We start from the raw sequence: 23,381 nt of genomic DNA, 5'->3' as shown, positions 1-23,381 counted from the left end.
TGTTTAAACTCCTAACATTCCTGGATGCTTAATTTCTATGCCAATCAATTCTATGCCAAACTGACAAAGAACCATTTAGATGTTGTTCTCTGTCCCTGGGATCTTGTGCCAGTTATTCTCTGTCTATGGAAAGGGCTGTAGCTGCCTGGTGAAGCATGTGTTTTGCATGCAGATGTTCCCAGGTTTAGTCTCTGGCATCCTCAGGTACGGCTGGGATGGAAGTGCCGGATCTCTGGAGAGATGCTGCTGGCTGCTGTAGTTCAGGGGTTGCCAACATGGTGCCCTCTAGATGTTGTTGAACTCCAGTTCTCATCAGCCCCAGCTAGTATTGCCAATGGGCAGAGATGAAGGGAGTTGTAGTCCACCGACATGTGGAAGATACCATGCAGGCTGTTACTGTTAGACAGATCAATGGTTTGAGACAGCTGTTGTTGGCATCCATCTACCCTGAGAGACAATGGACTGCACCTCCAGGGGTGAAGTCAAACCACTGTTAGCAGCACCAAAGTGACCTCCCAGGGGCACAAGCCTGGGCCATTTGTATGGAAGTCCTGGGCTGCCCAGAAGGCAAGACCTTCTGGGCCTTGCTAATGTGGTCCAAAGGAAAGCAGAGCAAGACATTTGGCAGCAGCTTGGCTGGAAGGAGACATACAAGGCGCCATCCAACTGCCTTAGGGACTCCACTCTGGATTTTGTAGGGTTTAATGCTTAGCCTTTTCTTCTCCCCAAGATTTCCCACAAGGCAGCTGAGGTTTAGGATCAGAATTTTCCTTCTCCTGAATGGACTACCTTCCCAGGTTGACAAGCCCCACCTGCCCTTCACTTCCCTCTACAGCAGAATCCGCCTTCCTGACTGTTGGGCCCATTAGTGGTCTCGTCTGCTCCATCCGCTGGAGCCTGTCTTCACATGCAGGGGACGTTCCTAACTCACAGAAGGTTTGAGACCCAGCAGCTACCCTCACCTGGTTTAGCCAGCCAGTCGAGGTCGTTCCCAGGGTGTGGCAGCTGCCACATGCTGACAGCTTCTAGGAGCCACAGGTGAGAGCTGAGTGCAAGGAGGGGACTTGGCATAAGGTAAATCAGCAGCACTGGTTCCCACTATTCCCAGTTATTCAAGCACTCATATTTCTTTCTTCCTGCACTGAAAATGCTATCTGAACTAAGGAAGTTATATTTAGGGTGGTATTCAACCATGTTTTACTCAGAGTAGACTCAATGAAATTAATGAACATGATTGAGTTAGGTCCATTAACTTCAGTGGGTCTGAATGTGCCTATTGGTCCAAAAAAGCTTGAAGACCCCTGATTTAGCAATATATTTTAAATGACTGTGCAGGCTAAGAGTGTAAGGACATTTACCAGTCATTTGATCCTTCCCATTTGCAGGAACCAGATTCCTTCTCTGCTCTGTAGAGACCTGAACCTGCAATGGGTCAGAACAGAAACAAACCACATGTATTACTAAAATGAATGATGGAAGAGTACTGAAAGCATATTCCAGCTCTAGGTAAAGTTAGAGAATATTATTTTCAGCTGCTGGCTGATAGGCAAGAGATATCCACCAGCCTCTTTGCAGTCTGAATTAGCACTCTTCACCAGCCTCCTTTGTTCCAAGGAGCTTTAGAGGCACCCCAAGACAGGTAATGCTATAAGTGCAACAGCAGAGATCATTCTGGGTACAACTTCAGGGTTAATTCTGTTATCAGTAAGTAAGCAAGCAAGCTGCGGGGGGGGGTGTTGCTTAGCAACCAAGTAGAGTGGCAAGATGCTTGCTGGGGTAGCACAGGCACTGATTGGCTGATTAGTTCTGAGAGTGTAAGTTGGGTTGAATGTCTCTGCTCTGTACAAGGTCTGAAATAAGAAACACCTCTGTTCCTTTCTCAAATTATACTGTTTTTGTTCATCTTTCCTCAATAAAGTGTTATCAGATTTGTCTTCTCTCTGAACTTGTGACTTGGCTAACAGGCAATACCTTGTGCTTTTTCATCCTGTTTACCTCCTCTGAAGAGCCAGTTGCTTGCAGAGGTGTGGTTTCAGACCCTCTTGCATTGGAATTGACATGTTCAAGTGAAGACGATTGGATCCTCTGGTTAACCTGTACATCCCACAATACCTCTACTTCCTGTGGTCTACGAGTACATTTTCGCCGCAGTCTTCGGAAAATCTTGCAATAAAACGCAATGCAATTTTAGCCCACCAAAATGTTACTTGCCTCTGCATGGGTAGATTTTGCCTTTTTTAAAAAAGATACCTAACTAACCTACCACCTTTACAAGTCATATCTATCAGAATCCTGTCCCACCAAGTTAAATGAAATGTATTATTGATTATGTTTGCATAGGCTTTCAGTCTAATCTATCCCCAGGGGCCACGTTGGCCAGGGCTGACGGGAATTGGCAGTTCAGTCACAACTGAAGGGCCACAGATTTATCACCCTTGATTTAAGGGAAAATTCTTGTTCCAGTACATGTCTTTTCTATGTATCCAAAATATGAACTGCCCTGAGACCTGTGGGTATAGGGCAGTATATATGTTCAATAAACAATAAATAATTTTACAATTTTATAAGAAGGACTGCTGTGAATAGGAATGGCCCCTTCTAAAAAAGCAAGTTATGTTTTAAGGAATGAGGCACTCCAACTTGATAGAAACCAAAGTGTTATTTCTACAATACACAAAGAAATGTCACTAAATTTACACATGACCATTGAGTCTGGATACCCAATTTGGAGAGGAGGGATTCACACTCAGATTTTGACATTCTGCGATACTGAATAGATTTAATGGGTTGAAATCAAAATTATGAAACCCGCTATATTCTGTGGGAGGAAATCTTTCTGGAATTTTGTGAGCTAGAAGTGGGACTTAAGTTCCCTGTTCTGCCTCTTTGACAATGAAGTAATAATAAAAAATAAAAACAATAAGGCCTTCCAACTGAGAAAGGAATCCTGATATTTTTGTGCAGTAATGCAATAGCGAAGTCACAATGTTATAACTGTAATATTGTGAAATAAGGGAAGGGCCTTATGGTAGGGGACTTGGTTTGTATGCCAAAGGTCCCAAGTTCAGCACCCAGATATCGCCAGGAAGATCCCACCCCAATACCCTGGAGAGCAGCTGCCAGTCAGTGTACACAATACTGAGCTAGGCAGAACTGTGGTCTAAACTTGGTATAAAAACAGCTTCCCATGTAACTTTTTAAAGATGTCATAATCTTGCAACCCAAAAAAAAATAAAAATCCACTTATCCCTAATGATTTTACCCTCTCTAAAGAAGGAAGCAGGCCTCACCTTGCAGTCCCACACACTTGTTACAGATCCTTTTCTGCTGTCTGTAAGAGAAAATAGGATGCTATTACTATTTATTTAGAAGCATTTATGTACTGCTTAATATTTTAGCAAGCTTCCACCTGTAGGATCCTGACCCGACCTTGGCTTGCCCCGACGTTCATCCATTAAAATGACTAGCCAAGACCAGAAGTTTCCCCATCAGCTTGAGGCCTCACATTTCAAAAGGGAAAACCCAGGACTACAGTGGCCAGACCTCCTGATTCCCTACACCACACACAATGGGGGAAGCATGCTAATCAGTGAGGCAGTGGTGAGAAGCCAGCCCCTGGCCACTTCCTGGCTGCCCTGGAACTGCTGACGCCAAAAGAGATGCATGAAGTCAAGGGCAGGCTTTGCACTTCTGTCAATGACCAACAAAATAAGCACAACTTCGCATTTCTCCCTTGGCAGGAGGATTATTACTGCAAATAAATCCTACCCAAACTCATGCCTTTCAAGTGTTTCTTGGATTACAGCTCCCATTCTTCCTCGCCAGTGGCCATGTCAGCTGGGGCAAATGGTTATTGTAGTCTCTCCATCAGCCCTGTCATCAGGGTGTGGAGAAAAGACTTGATCTCTTGCCCTCTGTTTCACCTGAGCAAGTCAGGATAGCAAGTCAGCCAAATACTTCCCAAATACATGGGCATAGGATGAGTATTGTCTGCCAGCAACATTGAGAAAGGTGACCAGGTTCCAAGTTGAAGATCTTGCAGTTAGCCACCAAAAAACCCTCTTTGTGCCATGATCACCAAACCTGATACCACAGTGATATCAATAAGATAAAGGTGGAAGGAAGTCCTGGGGATTGTGGTGGGACACAAATGGGTGGGTGGGGGAGCAGAAAATAAGGTGTGTGAATCATACGAGCAACTTAAATTGGGCCTGGAAGAGAACAGGGAGACAGTAACATAATATACTGGCATCAACAACTGTTATTGACCCTCAAGATAAAAAAGGTGAATTCCATAAATGCAATTTGTCGTTTCCATGGCAACTTTGTTCCTTTGATCCACATTAGTGGATTCTGAGCTATTCATAACTCCAACAGAAATAGTATTATCAGCATGCGGATAATCTCAACTTTGATGCAACAGAATCCCCCCCCCCCAACTATGTGTGCAGAAATCTCATGCGCCCAAGCAATGGCTGGGTATGATTCTCAGTGGTTGGCAGGGCCGGCTTTATTGTCCCTTCTCTCCATTGCATGTCCAGCAAAAGCAAATTAATGGGGTGGGGGGCAAAACCTGTAGAATTAGGCAGATATGGATTTAATTCAGATTGACTAGCTGAATAATTCTAGTTCTTTTCAGTTTAGAGAAGACTCGGAAGCCCTCATCTTAGGACACAGAAAAAGGATTCTGTAGGATACTGAAGTTAAGCAGATGTGGACCATGTTGGCAATATGGATGGATGGCCACAAAATCCCCATTTAGGAGCACAATATACAATGCCCTGGTCTTTCTATGCTTTCCATGACCATTTGCAGCCTCAGCCATAAAGGAGGCCAGAAAGATTTCTTACCTTTAGTACGGCACTTGCAAATTCCAACAGCAACAGCAACAGCCAGAACGACACAAGCCAGAATACCCAAAATCAAAAGTATATGTCCACTGGAGCCTCAAGAGAAGAAAAACAGCAAGTTCCGTTACATATACAAAGTGATAATTTGGATTTTATGTGGGAAACCCAAAATAGCTGAAACAAGGACTATATACACTCAGTGGGAGGAAATAGGCAGAAAGCTAGTGGGGAAGATATGGAATGGGAAAGGGCTGCCTGGAAACCTGAACAATATTCTTCACTAAAGTTTGGTTGCAAGTTCCACTTGTTCTGTTTGAAAATCCTTGGCTAAACAGAATACTGCCTATTGCATTAACTCTGCACACACATACAGAATCTACTAGTCTTACCTGCTGCAGGAGTTTGTGAGGTTGCATCAGCAGGACCTGGAGCCTTTACACACTGCATGTCACTTTCAGGGGTACAAGGATGAACCATCGTTTCTCCATCAGGACACCTGCCAGGCAAAAGAGGAAAACCAATGTAAATGGAACTAAACATTTTCTTGACTTAAAGGAAGCTGGAATTTCAGGTGCTTCCCTTAGAGATGGAAACAGTTTCAAAATAATCATGTGGGTGGACAAATTAGGGATGTTTTCATGCAGCAACCAAGAATCAAACTGAAACAGTCACTGGACTTATGAATCTTGCAATAAGGTTGTCCTTTGCTGTTATGATAGTTCTACTATTTTGCACCTGCTTCCTGGTGATGGGCAGCTCAATTTTAGCCCTGTAGGGGATGCATATTTAGGAAGGTGTACCTAATCTATGTCACCCTGGCCAATTTAGGGAAGGAGGATAGGATATAAATAAATGTAAGGTAAAGGTAAAGGGACCCCTGACCATTAGGTCCAGTTGCAGACGACTCTGGGGTTGCAGCACTCATCTCGCTTTATTGGCTGAGAGAGCCGGTGTACAGCTTCTGGGTCATGTGGCCAGCATGACTAAGCCGCTTCTGGCGAACCAGAGCAGCGCACAGAAATGCCATTTACCTTCCCGCCGGAGCGGTACCTATTTATCTACTTGCACTTTGACGTGCTTTCGAACTGCTAGGTTGGCAGGAGCAGGGACTGAGCAACGGGAGCTCACCCCGTCGCAGGGATTCGAACCGCGATCTTCTGATCAGCAAGCCCTAGGCTCTGTGGTTTAACCCACAGCGCCACCCATGTCCCTAAAAAAATGCAGTAAATACATAATAATAATCTGCCTTCAGACATCGTTTAGCTCTCCCAGGACTGCATTATTTCAAAATGTGGATGAGATAGTCTATAGGTTTAGAATCATCTTCAATATATAATGTCCGGTGATAGTATTATATAATTATAGTCATGCCTTCATCCTGAAAGGCTAGATTTCAGTATAAAAGGGACCCCTCCCCACCCGGCCCCCCAACGTGGGAGTTAAGAAAGGATTCAAGCAGGTAACTTCTAGCCTGCATCCTGAAGAGACCGTCTTAGGTACCATCATGCTCACAAAGGTCTTCATTAATCTCCCCAGCCTCTGTGCTTTCATGACAAATAAAATCTCAACTTATAGTACTGTTGTATACATGTCTGCTCACAAGTAAGCCTATCTGTGTTTAAAGGAGCTTACTCCCAGGGAAGTGAGTACAGGATGGCAGCCTAAACTTTGTTTTAGGGTTAGGAGGCATTTCTATGAAACTTTGATTTTGCAAAGTTTTTTGCAGATAAAATCGCTCAGATTCGGGAAGAAGTAGACTCCACCGTGGGAGCAGGGCCGGGGCGGGAGAGTGCTAGAGTTCTGTCTAGTCAAGTTGAGTGGGATCAATTCCAATCTGTTACCTCCGAGGATGTGGACAGGCTGCTTGGACGAGTGAGACCAACCACCTGTCTCCTGGATCCTTGCCCATCCTGGCTTATAAAAGCTAGCCGGGAAGGACTGGGTGATGGGCTTCGTGAGGTGGTGAATGCTTCCCTCCGTGAGGGAGCCTTCCCAGACCCGCTGAAAGAGGCGGTTATTAAACCGCTTCTTAAAAAACCATCTTTAGATGCGGCCACGATGGCCAACTATCGCCCAGTCTCAAATCTTCCATTCTTGGGCAAGGTGATTGAGCGAGCGGTTGCCGAACAACTCCAGGCACGCCTGGAAGAAGCGGACCATTTGGATCCCTTCCAGTCGGGATTCAGGCCTCATCATGGGACTGAAACTGCCTTGGTCGCACTGGTTGATGATCTCCGGCGGGCTAGAGACAAAGGTGAGAGCTGTTTCCTAGTTCTGCTGGATCTCTCAGCGGCGTTTGATACCATCGACCATAACATCCTTCTGGACCGTCTTGAGGGGCTGGGAGCTGGGGGCACTGTCATACAGTGGTTCCGCTCCTTCCTCCTGGGCCGTGTTCAGAAAGTGGTGGTGGGGGATGAGTGTTCAGACCCCTGGGCTCTCACTTGTGGGGTGCCTCGGGGTTCTGTCCTCTCCCCCATGCTTTTCAACATTTACATGCAGCCGCTGGGAGAGATCATCAGGAGGTTTGGGCTGGGTGTTCATCAGTATGCGGATGATACCCAGCTCTACCTCTCTTTTAAATCAGAACCAGTGAGGGCGGTGAAGGTCCTGTGTGAGTGTCTGGAGGCGGTTGGAGGATGGATGGCGGCTAACAGATTGAGGTTGAATCCTGACAAGACAGAAGTACTGTTTTTGGGGGACAGGAGGCGGGCAGGTGTGGAGGATTCCCTGGTCCTGAATGGGGTAACTGTGCCCCTGAAGGACCAGGTGCGCAGCCTGGGAGTCATTTTGGACTCACAGCTGTCCATGGAGGCACAGGTCAAATCTGTGTCCAGGGCAGCTGTTTACCAGCTCCATCTGGTACGTAGGCTGAGACCCTATCTGCCTGCGGACTGTCTCGCCAGAGTGGTGCATGCTCTGGTTATCTCCCGCTTGGATTACTGCAATGCGCTCTACGTGGGGCTACCTTTGAAGGTGACTCAGAAACTACAACTAATCCAGAATGCAGCAGCTAGACTGGTGACTGGGGGCGGCCGCCGAGACCATATAACACCGGTCTTGAAAGACCTACATTGGCTCCCAGTACGTTTCCGAGCACAATTCAAAGTGTTGGTGCTGACCTTTAAAGCCCTAAACGGCCTCGGTCCAGTATACCTGAAGGAGCGTCTCCACCCCCATCATTCTGCCCTGACGCTGAGGTCCAGCGCCGAGGGCCTTCTGGCGGTTCCCTCATTGCGAGAAGCAAAGCTACAGGGAACCAGGCAGAGGGCCTTCTCGGTAGTGGCGCCCGCCCTGTGGAATGCCCTTCCAGCAGATATCAAAGAGATAAACAACTACCTGATATTCAGAAGACATCTTAAGGCAGCCCTGTTCAGGGAAGTTTTTAACGTGTGATATTTTACTGTATTTTTGGTTTTTATGGAAGCCGCCCAGAGTGGCTGGGGAGGCCCAGCCAGATGGGCGGGGTATAAATAATAAATTATTATTATTATTATTATTATTATTATTATTATTATTATCCATATGACCAAATGGGTCCCATGCAGTTTACGAGTATAAAATCCATACAATTAAAATCCATAAGAAAACAATTCTCTCAAAGTATTAAAACATTCACAATTTAAAAATACAATAAAACTAGCCAGTTAAAAATGTAACAATTAAAAAAAGTTCAAGCAAATCCTTGCCTGAACAGGAATGCTGCCAAGAGCCAGGGTGCCAATACTGATAGGGTCTTCCATATTTCAGCAGGGAGGTCATTCTACAATACTGGTACCACCAGTAAAAAAGTCGGCCCTTGTGCTGCCACAAGTTGATAATCAGGTTGTGGCAAGAGTAACTGGGTTCCATTTGCTTTTCTTGATGCCTTTACCTGGTTGTGCATGTATGGCATGTTTCACATGGAAGGCTAGGGGAGCAGAAGGTGCCGCTCTTACAAGCACACTGGGTATCACTGGTTGTGGTGCATGGCTGTAGCACCACCTCATCTGGAAAGACAATGGAACTCAAGTAAGTGGATCACCTTTTCTCCAGAACAAGGAATCCTGGGAGAATTGGTGAAATGTGCCAGATTGATTACAGCATCATAGTAGTTGCTTTGATGTAAGTGGAGCTATGCATGAAGTGAGATTTTTCAGTAATAACAAAAACACACTCAGCTTTCATACAAGAAAAAGAAAAGCAAGCTTCTAGCAGGCATTACTACTGTGAAGAACCTTGAAAACATGTGGGATGGGAAGTATCTGGTGGATCTCAGAAATCTGCTCTGGAATTGTAATAAATTAAGGGCAAGATGGTTTATCAGCAAAATATTATTAAAAAATAACAACACTTTTTGATACAACCACTGAAGGATGTAATGAATAAAATATTAAATTACAGGAAAAATACCAGATTCATGGAAAGAGGTGTATATAACATTACTTCCAAAACAAGACACAGACCTGCTCTCAGTTAAAAATTATAGGCCGATTTCTCTGCTTAATAATGATTATAAATTATTTGCTAATATAATGGCAAATTGTTTGAAACTGGTGTTAAAAGAGTTAATTCATCAAAATCAATCTTGCTTTCTTCCTGGCCGACAGATGAAGGATAATATAAGCAATGTAACTGATATAATAGAATATCTGGAGGTGAGGAATGAAAAGCAAGCAGCCTTGATGTTTGTGGATGCAGAGAAGGCCTTTGACAGCGTTGTCATGGACCTTTATGAAAAAAAACTATGGAGATGATGAATTTTGGAGATTTATTTCTAAAGGGAATTGATGCAATTTATACTGTCCAGCAGGCAATGTTGATAGTGAATAATGTAGTATCAGAAAAATGTAAAATTACAAAAGGGACAAGACAGGGCTGTCCCCTGTCATCATTAGTTTATTTTAGTATTAAAGAATCTGATGAACAAACAAAAGGTATAACAGTTGGGTGCAAAGCATACAAGTTAAAAGCATTTACAGATGACCTTGTATTATGCAACAACCTGGAAAGAAATAAAGAAAAATATGGATTTTTGGGGAAGGATGAATTTATCACTATGGGGAAGAATTTCAGTAATGGAAATGTATTGCCAAGAATGCTATTCTTATTTCAAACAATACCCATAGTCAGAGGAGCGGGACACTACAAACAATAGCAAGAGATTTTTCCAGATTTATCTGGCAGGGGAAGAATCCAAGGATTAAGTATAAATTATTAACAGGTGCTAAAGAAAGAGGCGTTTTTTTCCCTGCCGGACTTGAAATTATATTATGAAGCATCCTGTCTCTGCTGGCTGCGGGAGTGGATAACCTCAAAAAATACTGATATCTTAGACCTTGAGGGTCATAATAATAAATTTGGTTGGCATGCATATTTATGGTATGAGAAGACCAAAGTGCATAAAGGGTTTCTGAATCACTTGGTAAGAAAATCAATTTAAGATGTATGGGGAAAATATAAAAACCTGTTAGAGCAGAAGACACCATGGTGGCTTTCTCTATTGGAAGTGATATCCCTGAAAAAGACTAATGCAAAAAGTGAATGGGCAACCTATGGAAGTAGAACAACAATTGAAATTGAAAAGTTTTGAGGACATAAGACATTTAGTAACAGACTGGTTGCAGTATCACCAGTTAAATGATGTGTTTGAAATGGATAAGAAAAATGGATTTAGTAAGGAAATTTCAAGGTTTGAAAAAGATTTATTGGAATATAATATGAAGTTACTTTCTAAAATGTCTAAGTTGATGCTAGAGTGGCATATTAAGGATGAAGAAGTTAAATTAGTAATGATACAATGGGCACAAGATATTGCGCACAATATCCAATTTTCATCTTGGGAAAAGTTATGGAGGGATGACTTAAAATTTACAGTATTCTGTGCGTTGAAGGAGAATTATATGAAAATGATGTATCTGTGGTATTTAACACCTATAAAATTAGCTAAGATGTATAGAACTGCTTCAAAGGTATGTTGGAAACGTAAGGAGAAGGAAGGCATGTTCTACCACATGTGGTGGACGTGCAAGATAACAAAAGCATTCTGGGAAATTACATATGATGAGTTGAAAAAAATGTTTAAAACAACATTTGTGAAAAAACCAGCGGCTTTTTTTACTAGGAATTTTAGGTGCAGAGATACCAAAGGAGCAGAGACTATTATTTATGTATGCAACGACAGCAGCACGCAAACTACCGGGAAGGTCAGAAACCAGGAAGAGAAGAACTTTAAGAAAGAATGGGGAAAATTTACATTGTACTTAAGAGAACACTGTAAACAATTAAAAACTTTGGCAGGATTCAAGTAACGTTTGTAATGTACTAAAAACTGAGGTAAAATTGGATTATATAAGAAAAACAAAAAGATTGAAAATGGTAACCATGAAAGGGTGAAGGGGAATCAAAAGATTCAGGGAATCCTAAATGGTGGTGGTGGTGTTTATTGTTTGAATTTAGATTTGCAATGTAAAGCTCAATAAAATTATTTCTAATAAATGAATAAATTATTAAGTACACATTACCACTGTCTAATGTAAACTGCCTCTGCAAGTTTCAACCAACTTGGTTCTGCAGTACCTACGTAGTAACTGCAGAGAAAATCCTTTCGCTCTCATGCACAGCTCATAACCATCGGTTCAGCTGTGAACGCAAGGCAAGGCTGTGCTCTGCATCTAGGCCAAAAGAGCCCCCAAGCTGCCCCAACTCAGTACCTAGAGGTCTGCACTCTGTGCAGGTGAGGCATTTTTCAAAATCATTCAAGTATTTGGAAAATTTATTATTTTCACAGGGGTGGCAAACCCCTTCAGTTCCTGAACTCTTGCAATGTTGGAAGACAAAATGACCTGCAAAAGAAAAGAAAGAAGTGTATTAGAAAAAGAGCAATAGAAACTGTCTCACAGGCCAGGAACTGCTCACTGACTATTCATGTAAGAAAACTCAGTCTCTATGCATGCAACAAAGGCACACTGGGGTATGCGTGTTTTTGATTGTGTGCATAGGTGTTTGTGTGAGAATGTTCACAGAACCACAGAACTGAATCTTAGAATTGTAGGGTTGGAAGGAATCCCAGGGATCATCTAGCCCAGCCCTGCAATGCAGGAAACTTTTATACAACTGTATACTGTATTTATAGCTTCAAATGTACGTTGCTTGAAGAGCTTGGTAACAAGCAACTACTGGTAAATATTACTAACTACTACCACTAATGTAGTACACATAATTTGTGAGCATGCCTGCAATAATATTTTAAGGCAGCACATTAAGGGGCCCCAAACATTCCTTTTCTTGAAGGCGGGAGGGAATGGCGACCCTCCAATATCCCCTTCTATCTCATCAAGTAAACTGGCACCTTTCTCCGCAGCTTTTTATCCCTCAAAAACCAACTACAGTATGAGGGAGCACGGTAACCAAACTGCTCCAAACCTATCAGCTGTTTCAGTTCTTCAAATTTCTGAACTTTACTTCCTTCATCTATTCAAGGCTCTATCTAGACAGCAAGCCAATTGGGCAAAAGTTTCACCAGGTTTCCTTTTAATCTCTTTAGAAGTTTTTCTGCACTATTCATCAGTAAGCCCAACATGTGCTCAAAGAGCAAATAATCTGAGGTTTCTTCATCCCTCATTTCTGAGCAAACCCCAAGGCGAATTCCACAAATCTCTGGGCGCAAATATGTTATTCTGGCTTCATCTGGAACCTTTAAATCATTACAAGTTCTCTCAAAACTAAATAAAGTCTCCACATCACCCCCTTTTTTATAACATGGAAATTTCTTTTGTTTCACTGAGGCAATTTCCTCACTTCTCTGTGGACTTGGTAAACCTGCTCTTAGCTGTATTTCTTTTATATTTTTATATATTTCTTTTTCTTTCTCTGACTATATTTTGGCTAACTGAATCTGCTGTTCTGCTTGAAGCCCGTCTTTTCACTTTTCTACTTCTATTTTGGCCATCTCAAGTCTTATTTTCATAAATTCTAACTACTGACTAGAACGTCCCTCAGAAGTCACTCCTTCTGATTTTGCTCTGTTCGTGACTCTTGAGTTTTATAAGCGAGTGCCATTTTCTGCCAGTTCCTTTATTTCTTCACAAAAATATAAAATACTTTATTGTATCCTTGTATTTTACTTGGGGGACTACTGTACTTAGTTGTGAGTTTTAGTTTCAGATCCCACCACCGCCACCACTGTAGTTTGCCCCCCCCCCCTTTCTGGCTTTTTCGAAAAAGTAAGCTGTCACTTAGAAACTTTGGGAAGTTAAACAGAAAAAGCATTTATTTCACTATCAGAAAGGTAAACCGAAATATTTCAGAGTTGGAAGTCTTCCAAGAATCTTTCTCTCTCTGTGTGTAGATGTCAAGGCTTCTTAATCAGAAGGTACATTTACAGCTTTGATTTTCTTCAGTTACTTAAACTTGCCCCAAGTGTTAGAGAGCTGAGGTTTCCAATAACTTGAGGGTCCTGAAAGAGGCTGGTACTTTGTCCTTTGTCTTTCAGTTTCCCAGCCTTTAGAAATCTCACACCTGAGGCTCCTCTCTTAGTCTATCAGAGCAGGGGAGCAGCACATACTCCCTTTCTAACTGGTTTCGGATTATTCTCCTCTCACTAGGAGATCTCTCTCCTTCCTATTGAATTGGGATTTAAGTGGAGAATTCCTTCACAACTCCACTTCTCCTCTCCCAAAATTCAGCTTCCCAGTTCTCCTGTGTCTGTATACCTTTGAAAGAAATAACCACTGTCTTTCAATCTAACCCCCAGCTCAGAGACTGCCTTCTCTGGCTCTAAATATTTCCTCAGGGCAGATTTCACACAGTTTATACTGCTATCCAGTTTAATGCCAGCAACCAAAAATGTGGCGTCTCCACCCGCCTGAGTGAAGCTCCAGCTCAGCACAGAGCTACATCCCTCCGGTGGGATTCTGCCTGCGTTGCACCAACAAACTCCGCTTTGTCTGAACCTTCTGTCACAGAAACATTTACTCCTCACCTTTCCTTCCTGATGGAACCAAAGGCAAAGTACATAAGAAGCAGGTACACTGGGTTCCCACCCTGACCAGACCTAAACTGGCTTCGGTTTGCTAGGTGGCGCATCACCTGCGGCCATTTCCCTGAAAATCAGAAATGGATGATGCAGGAAAAATAGTGGCAAGTTGTTTGTGGTATTTGTGCTCTTTTAAAAATTCTGTTATACTGGAAGTAGACACTACTGAAGGAGGAATATCTGACGTGACGTACCAGACTAGCCTCACTCAGAAGCAAGAGCAGAATGAGATTGAAGATTATTTTTTGGTCACAGAATGTATTTTAATTTTTGAATCAGAAGGAGGATCAAAAACCTCCGAGTCACTTCCTTAACTACAGTAGGTTGAATTCGGCGGCGGCATTTTTCTCTCAAGTAGACCTATTTTTTCCAGTCCTCACTTATAGCTAAATGTGGATTCCAGGACTCCTAGACATGGTTTTCCTTCTGGATTATGAAGCTGGGTTATTTTTAAGTTCTAAACTGCTGCTACATGGACCTCCTAGCAGGTGTAACAGGACCACACCTGCTCAGCTTCAGCAACGTCAGGTGCTCCTAAGCCTTATGCATTTCTAAAAGCTAGTTAAAACAATCAGTATTTTTGCTTGTATATACTATATGAAAACTCCTTTTGCATTCTTACGCCGCTATTCATCAGTTACTCTGGTAAATGTTTTTCAGAGTCACAAAGATCAGGGGGCGAAAATCCAAATGGAGCCAAGTAGGCCGGCATGCAGGGCAGACTGAGTCAGATCAATTTGAGGATACAGTACCTGCAGGGCATTTCTTACAAATACGCCCTTTGTGTTCATAGAACTCATCATTCTGTTTCAAGGCCACAGATACGGCGTCTTCTGGGTTCTGTGTTGCACCAAGGCTTGTTGCCTTGGCTTCAAGCTGATAGCAAAGACAAGAGGGGACAGGAATTACCTTAGACTGCCTCTGTCCTAAGACTTTCTGCTGAACTGGCAAAGTTTATGATCAATGCCGCCATGGAGTCCACACTTGTTAACACCCCAATTCTCCTGTGGTTTTGGAGGGATGATGGGGACACTTTGAAAAATTGTTGCCATGCCTGGAATGTTTCAGACTTCTGCTCCCTCCAAGGAATGAATCTTACATCCAGACTTAGCTAACCAGACTCATTTTAACAGGAGTTCATAGATCTTCCAGCCGTTCTCAGTGCCAGATGTAAAAATGTCCCCCGACTAGAAAGCAAAGGTCTTCCCTGCTGCTGCTCTGGTCTCTGCTCACCCCTCCTCTCAGAGCTGCTTAGATGCATCAGACTATCTAGCACAGGACTATCTACGCGGCAGTGGAGACCTGGGATTTCAGGAGGAAGTCCTTCCACCCCTACCTGGAGATACCAGAAATTTAAACTGGGACCTTTTACACACAAATGGGAAGAGTTTGGCTTTTCATTAACAATGCAGACATCAATGGGACATCTCAGTTCCTTTCTCTCCCCTACTGATTGGTGAATCCCAATCTTCTCTGTATTGCAAAAAAGTCAAGTCTTCTGTACTGAAAAACACACACACAGAGACAACCACCCACCCCACACTTCTTTTCTGCACCAAAATTCCCTTCTATCCCCCTTTGTGATTTTGCACCCTACCACTGGTGCTGGGCCTTTGGGGTGCCCCCCCCCACAGAAGCACCTGGCTTAGAAGCTGATCCGCCTGCCCCAGAGTACTAACCAGCCTCAAAAGTTGGGAGATTGAATCCAGCATATTTCCTCCTCTCAACCTCCACCACCCTGCCCAGCAGGGCCCCCCCTCCAGGCTCCTTACTTCAAAGATAAGCAGCGCAGCCCAAAGCACCCAGCTCGATGAGCCCTCTCTCAAGGGCACCTCAAACAGCGACCAAAAGCGCTTCCCCAAGCCCAGCTCAAGTCCACCCCAGGGGCACCAGGTGGCTTAGCTCTGCAGCTGGGTTCTGGTGCTCTGGAGCCCCAGCAGCCTGCAGAAGGCAGCCATGCTCCAAGCAGCCCCAAGAGCTCAGCCTGTTCTGACTCTATAGTGGCTAACACACACTTCTGGATTTTTTTATATACTCGTATTAAACATCTTTATCTCATCATGTGTCATTTCCCTAAACACCCTCACTTTCTTGCAAGTGAGGAAAGATCCACCTACCTGTTTACACTTTCAGCAATTATTAGGAACCTTCTTACACATTTTTGATAATTGTTAAGGTGTTAAGTACTATCTACATATCATCTTCATATAGTTTTTTTGGTTTTTAAAAAAGCATAGCAAGTGGGCAAAACAAACTTCTCGTGGTAGAAGAAATTATGCAAGATCATTCCACACCCCTCCCCAACTGGCCACATTTTAGATCAGGCGTCAGCAAACTTTTTCAGCAGGGGGCTGGTCCACTGTCCCTAAGACCTTAGTTTGCCTACCCATGTTTTAGTTAGACAAATAAGAATAATACAGGAGTTATAGAGAAGTGTTCTCTCCACTGCTGCTGTAACCCTATCACCACCTCCAACTACTTTCTGAGGGTGAAGCATTACATCATCCTCTCCTTGTCTACACATTTCAGAACTGCTTCTTTCAAACACTGATAAGCTGCTGCTGATTGCTCAGAACTGAACTCCACACACCCTTGTCAGCCTCCTTGTTCAGACAGCAGATAAGATATCCAAGAAGCTTATCTAAAAGTAGAAAACAAGCACAAATAGCAGAAAATAAAGCTCTCCGTCAAATGGACTAATGCTGAAAACCTAAACAAACTTGCTATGAGTAAGTCTGTGTACACACTTTAATGGCTTAAAATGCAGTGAGGTTCAAGTTGCATTTGCACATTGCTTCACACACCAGAGAGGGGCAAGGATGTGTTCACCTGATGCACATTACCCATCTGGTTTCCCCCCACTTGCAACACACACACCCAAATTGTTATCTGTGCATATGCAACAACCATGTCTCATGTCCATGCCTCAGCTTAACTGAATGTGGCTAAGTTTTCAAATTGAATGGATACCAATTTGAGGGGGAATGCATCAAACAGCAGTATTTGTTAAGAAACTACACAACAAATATAGATTGTGGCTAATGTCATGTATACATGTCTTCAAACACCCGCAATGGGACACCAGCTATGTTCAGTGGTGCTTATTACTGTTTTAAGAACATGCAAAACAGAAGTGCTAAATGCCAACCAGTTATCCCAGTGGCTTTGGATCTACCAGCTAGAATATTGCTTATTAATAAGCAATATTGGGGAGAATACTGGCTGGACAATGTTTCCTTAAACTGCACTAAGTAAAATACTTTAAAATAAATAAATGCTAAAAATTTGAGGAAACTCTCTGAGGAGGCTTCAGAAAGGAAGGTCATAACCTTGCCTTGATTTGATCTAGTATCTGTTTTGAAAAGTGCTTTGTTGAGAGAGGTGGCTTCGCCCTGCCAGATTTGAAATTATATTATGAAGCATCATGCCTCTGCTGGATAAAGGAATGGATTAAATTACAGAATGGAGAGCTGTTAGATTTAGAAGGATTTGACAACAGATTTGGTTGGCATGCTTACCTATGGTATGAGAAGAAAAAAATTCACAAAGGCTTTGAAAACCACATCTTCCGAAGATCACTGATAGAGGTGTGGGAGAGGTATAAAAATTTGTTGGAACCTAGACTCCCCCATTGGATTTCACCATTAGAAGTGATGAGTGTGAAAAAAATTAATATGAGGGGGAGGGGGATAACATATGGAGAATTGGTAATAAGAGAGGGAGGGAAATGGAAAATGAAAACTTATGAAGAGGTGAAAGAATTTATTTACGATTGGTTACACTACTTTCAGATTAATGAAATGTTTAAAAAAGATTGTAAAATGTGTGGGTATGAAGGTAAAGAATCAAAATTCCAAATGGAGGTATTGAATAATGAGTATAAAAACCTGTCTAAAATGTACAAAATGTTGCTGGAGTGGCATACAAAAGATGAAGAGGTAAAAGTAGTAATGATACACTGGGCAAGAGACTTTGGTTACAATATACAGTATGATGATTGGATGAAATTATGGAATGAAAGGCTGAAATTTACGGCATGTACTGCGTTGAAAGAAAATGTAATGAAAATGTTTTACAGATGGTATATAACGCCAGTTAAACTGGCCAAAATGTATAAAACATGTGATAAGTGTTGGAAATGTAAAGAAAAAGAAGGTACTTTCTATCATATGTGGTGGGAGTGTAAAAAGGTGAAAGACTTCTGGGAAATGATATACAATGAATTGAAAAAGATGTTGAAATATACGTTCGTTAAAAAACCAGAAGCCTTTCTATTAGGAATGGTAGGAAATGAAATCAATAAGAGAGACTGTAAACTGTTTCAATATGCAGTGACTGCCGCAAGGTTACTTCTGGCCCAAAGATGGAAACAGGAAGAAATTCCAACAGTGGAAGAATGGAGAAGGAAATTGACCGAATATGCAGAATTGGACAAATTGACTGGGAAGATTCGATACCAGAAAGACCAAAAGTTTATTGAGGACTGGGGAAAATTCACAGAATATCTGAAAAATATATGTGATACACAGACAACGCTTGTTGGTTTTGAAGAGACTCTGTGAAATAGTAAGAAATACTGCAAAAAAGAGAGTAAGAGGAAAAGGAGTGGGGAAAGGCAATATCATGTTTAGAAATGCGTCAATAAATAGAAATTTTTCGAAAGATTGACAGAGAAACTGAGGTAAGTCAAAAATTGAAGCATGAGTGTAAAATAATTTGTTGACTGTATAAAACTTGTTTGGAAAATGAATAAAAATTATTTTTTTAAAAAAAAAAAGAAGATGAAATGGCAAAAGAAAAGAAAAGAAAAGAAAAGTGCTTTGTCTGCCTAACCATCTGTTTGCTATGGGTTTGGTAGTCACTCAGAATATCTTCACCAAACTTGGCACAATGATTCCCAAGGTGGCGACTGTGGTTTTCACTGGTGTTGGGATGCCAGCCACCATATTATCCCTTCATCAGCAACGCTGTTTTTAACTGAAAGGGGAACAAATTAACCAGCAGCAAACCGTACTGCCTGTCAGCTTAACCCTCCGATTCCTGCTGATTAGGTACAGCCACAATAGCCACAGAATCTGGTCTACTAACCATACATAAAAGCTTCTTCCTACAACAGTAATGTAGATAAGAACACCGCCTGTAAGAAAAGCCTTGCTGCATCTGGCCAAAGGCTCATCTAGGCCAGGAGTGTCCCTCAAAGTGGCCAACCTGCTGCATCTGGAAAGTCAACATTCAAGACCAAAGCACAACCACTTTCTCTCCACTTGTGATTCTGAGAACTTATCCAGAGGCAGAATAGGAAGACCTGCGTTTCCATTAAGCCATAAGCATCAAAAGGTAACTGCTGGTCCATAGGAAAAACTCCAAAATACCCAGTTGGATAATGTCTATTAAAGGTAAAGGGACCCCTGACCATTAGGTCCAGTCGTGACTGACTCTGGGGTTGTGGAGCTCATCTCGCTTTATTGGCCGAGGGAGCCGGCATACAGCTTCCGGGTCATGTGGCCAGCAGGACTAAGCCGCTTCTGGCGAACCAGAGCAGCGCATGGAAACGCTGTTTACCTTCCCGCCGGAGTGGTACCTATTTATCTACTTGCACTTTGACGTGCTTTCGAACTGCTAGGTTGGCAGGAGAATGTCTATTAGGAGCAACCAAAATGTCACAGAACTATGGCAACCTTTGAGTTTTCCAGAACGCTTAATCAGGCATTAAGTTGCTATACCAAGCAGGCAGAAAGGGGCGCAGGAAACCACAAAAACATACAAAAATTAGAAAGGATGTTGCAGTCATGAGGTCAGCTTATCCTTTAGGCTAATTTTCAGAAATAGGTAACGATCCTTGTTTAATTCCAAAATCCTAGGTGTTTAACTCAATACCTGTAATCCCTGTGAGAAAAGTATTCCCAGTGCAATCTCCATTTTGGAAGCAAGTCTGCAAGTTGATGTCCTCGCAGTAAAAATCAGCCTAATATTTGTACATCCACATAAACCGCACCAATCTCTTGCCTGATGAAGACTTATCGAGCTCTCCATAGTTTGCACAATTTTATGACATTTTGGTTAGAACTAATGAAGCTACTACCCAACTATACATTTTGGAACTTTTCCACTAGAAAAGTTAACTGCTTCTATTCACCAGTCTGTTTTATTTTTAATTCTAGAATTTATGCACCACATAGCTTACAACTATTAAAAAATGATGCCAATATTGCAATATTACGATATTAGATTTAAAAATAAATAGCAGAACAGCAAAGCAGTAAACACACTAACCTTTTAAAAGGCCCTAATGGGGGAAAAACATGTTGTATGTGATCCAAAACACAATGATTCACCCTCTATGAAGTTTTCAAATAGTGTCTTGAAAGGAAACCACATTTTAAAATGTATTACTAGAATGCAGCCTCTACATCTTTAATTCCAACCACTCTCACAAAACCTTCATCTTCTCCCTCAAAGAACTGTTTTAGCAGAAATAGAGCAAGAAATATAGAAGTTTATAAAATGTATTTTACAGTATTTCCATGATGAGGAAACATGAGACCAACTGTCTTAACTCAAAACTACCATCCTGAAAAAGCAAAAAAAAAATTTCCTTCCAGTAGCACCTTAAAGACCAACTAAGTTAGTTCTTGGTATGAGCTTTCGTGTGCATGCACACTTCTTCAGATACACTGAAACAGAAGTTGCCAGATCCTTCTATATAGTGAGAAGGTGGGGAGGGGTATTACTCAGAAGGGTGGTGGGAATGGGTGATTGGCAGATAGCTGTGATGAGCCTGTTGACGACTCTTAACGACTGCAATAGGTCTTACAGGAAAAAGCAAGGGGTGAGAAGGTGAAAAATGGCTTTGTCATGTAAAATGAGATAAGAATCCAATGTCTTTGTTCAGACCAGGTCTCTCCATGGTTTTAAGTTTGGTAATGAGTTGCAATTCAGCAGCTTCTCTTTCCAGTCTATTTCTGAAATTCCTTTGTAGTAAAACAGCTACTTTGAGATCTTGTACAGAATGTCCTGGGAGATTGAAGTGTTCTCCTACTGGTTTCTCTGTCTTGTGATTCTTGATGTCCGATTTATGTCCGTTTATTCTTTGGCGTAAGGTTTGGCCTGTTTGTCCAATATAGAGAGCTGAAGGACACTGTTGGCATTTGATGGCATATACAATGTTAGACGATGAGCAATTAAATAGTCCCGAGATGGTATGTGTGATGTTGTTGGGGCCAGTAATGGTGTTGTCCGGGTGTATGTGGCAGCAAAGTTGGCATCTGGGTTTATTGCAGGCTCTGGTGCCAGTGTCCGTGTTACGTCTGGTTGTAATATTATTGTGGGTTAGGAGTTGTTTAAGATTGGGTGGCTGTCTGTAGGCAATGAAAGGTCTTCCTCCCAGAGCTTGAGAAAGAGAACTATCATTGTCCAGGAGAGGTTGTAGATCTCTGATGATGCGTTGTACTGTTTTAACTTGGGAGCTGTATGTGATGACTAGAGGTGTTCTGTTATTTTCTTTTTTGGGTCTGTCTTGCAGCAAGTTCTCTCTGGGTATCTGTCTGGCTCTGTTGATCTGTTGTCTAACTTCATCTGCTGGGTATTTTAGTTCTAAAAAGGTTTTTAGAACTAAATCCTGAAAAAGCTTACACCAAAGTAGGCCCATCAGCTCACAAGTGCCTGTAAATAATTTCCTTTTATGCACCTCAGAATCAAAATTAAGGAAATCATTTGAGAATTTAATTTTGCCAAAAGTCAGCAGGAAAATCCAGGATTAAACCCCACTGGCATTTGCTGCTGCTAAACTTATGCACCATAAATCTAGTGTTTCGTTCACCGTTATTTAAATAGGGCTGGCATGTTGATGAATTAACTTTCTGCCAGCTTCACACCAGGCCAGCACAGCAAATGATAAAATACTGAACTACTATGTGGCAACCAAAACTGTGGGAAAAGGAGCGGTCACACGAAGTCACATCACTGTAAACCTGGATGCTGCTTATGCCCGCTTTACCTAGGAGAAAGCCCCAGCAAGTCCTTAGGACAGGCAAGAGCCTGGATGCTGCAACACTAAGTCTGGCTAGAAGTGCATGAATATTGCCAAGTATTGCATCAGAAATAGGTATGTGCCGGCTGGGCCGCGCAAGGGGGCTGTCTCCCCCAATAGGAGGGGAAGAGCGGCTTGGCCAAGATGGGAGGCCTTAACCCATCCGGAGTCCTTCCTCCGGGGGTTTCCAGTATTTCCAGAATCCATCCTTCTCCCTCCCCCTTTTACATCCGTTATTTAAAAACCGGGCCTGGCTTCCAAGGGGTTGTTCATTCAAATACCTAACTAGAGAATTTTCAAGGCAGTCAACACATCCGCGCTTGGCCATCTTTGTCTCAACGTTTCTTGCGCGACCTAACCAGGTCTACTCGAGAGCAAGTCCCACCGAGTTCTCAATAGGGACTTTCACCTAAGCGCTGAGCTCTGCTAAGCAACGCAGCACCAAGCAGCAAAATCCTCGACGGTAAATCCCCCCGCCCCCCGCTTTAAGGCACCGAGACTTGCCTCTCGAGTAAACCCACGGAATACCGGCAGAAGGCAAAGAAGCGCAAAAGCACTTTTCTTGATTACCTGCGAATGCTATCAACTCGGGACAAAAATTCAGAAGCGGGACAAGGTACAGGCCTTTCAAAGAGGCCCAGAGAACCCATGTTCCACGGGGCCCCTCTTTAAAGACTCACCCTGTGTATCTATGCCAAATTAAGCACCGATTTAAGTCTCCAGTGTGAACACTAAACTTTATTCACCCGCACACCAACGGTCCAAATCTGCAACCCGCTCCGACTCCTGTTTCTAGAAAGACGCCCCCCCGGCGGCCAGTCCCGCTGCAAATTCCCCGATTTCCCTCGTCTGCTCCCCAAATGGAGAGGCGAGCAGACAGGACTTGCCCGGGCATGTTCTGGATGCAAAAAGGGACTTACGGGAAGGCTTCCGAAGCGCGCGACTATCTGAACTGCTCGATTACGCGCCCCCCAAACTGCGAGACGGGATGGGGCTGCCCGCCCCTAGACAAGTGGGGGGGGTTCGTATCTAAACCCACCCCCACCCCGGACTCCTGTCCCTCCAAGGCCAGGTTTCTTCTGCGAATCTTTCCCAGCCCCTCTTCCCGACTCGGCACGGGCACGAGGGCATGTCCGAGACGAAAGTGGGGCACCACGCGCGGAACGCCTTTCCACGCCCAGCGCGCACACGCTCACCCACGAATCGGGGCCACTTCTGTAAGAAGCAGCGTCCGGAGAGCCACAGGGCGCATTTGAGGTCTAGTTTGTAAAGAGCTGAAGCTCTTCTCGCGAAGAGCGAAGGAACGCCAAGGAGTCGGGGAAGTTCGCTACTCACCGGAACGCACAAAATCACCCAAAGCGCAAGAAGCCGCTTGGCTGCCATGGCAGATCTGTGGCGATGGCGGAGCTCGCTTTCCAAGGGACAGGAGCACATCCCGGGCGGGCAGAGAAGATCGCCGTAATGAAATGTCTGAGCGACAACGGCG

General features: G+C 43.2%; 1 protein-coding gene across 1 annotated transcript in view; it reads right to left on the bottom strand.

The window, feature by feature from the left end:
• Window positions 1-23,381, bottom strand: part of LOC128402596 (tumor necrosis factor receptor superfamily member 10B-like) — a 29,900-nt gene extending 6,519 nt beyond the window's left edge. Inside the window, exons 1-9 of the mRNA XM_053366840.1 lie at window positions 23,231-23,381; window positions 14,619-14,742; window positions 11,543-11,674; window positions 8,725-8,839; window positions 5,240-5,346; window positions 4,851-4,946; window positions 3,291-3,331; window positions 1,996-2,163; window positions 1,359-1,422 (exon numbers count right to left, since the gene is read on the bottom strand). Coding sequence (XP_053222815.1) covers window positions 1,359-1,422; window positions 1,996-2,163; window positions 3,291-3,331; window positions 4,851-4,946; window positions 5,240-5,346; window positions 8,725-8,839; window positions 11,543-11,674; window positions 14,619-14,742; window positions 23,231-23,329 — 946 coding nt within the window. The 5' untranslated portion in view covers window positions 23,330-23,381. The remainder of the gene's footprint in view (window positions 1-1,358; window positions 1,423-1,995; window positions 2,164-3,290; window positions 3,332-4,850; window positions 4,947-5,239; window positions 5,347-8,724; window positions 8,840-11,542; window positions 11,675-14,618; window positions 14,743-23,230) is intronic.

This window comes from Podarcis raffonei, chromosome 15 (genome assembly GCF_027172205.1).
Source record: "Podarcis raffonei isolate rPodRaf1 chromosome 15, rPodRaf1.pri, whole genome shotgun sequence".
Taxonomy (NCBI): domain Eukaryota; kingdom Metazoa; phylum Chordata; class Lepidosauria; order Squamata; family Lacertidae; genus Podarcis; species Podarcis raffonei.
Note: the sequence above shows the minus strand (reverse complement) of the source record. Positions and strands in the feature narration are given on the sequence as shown.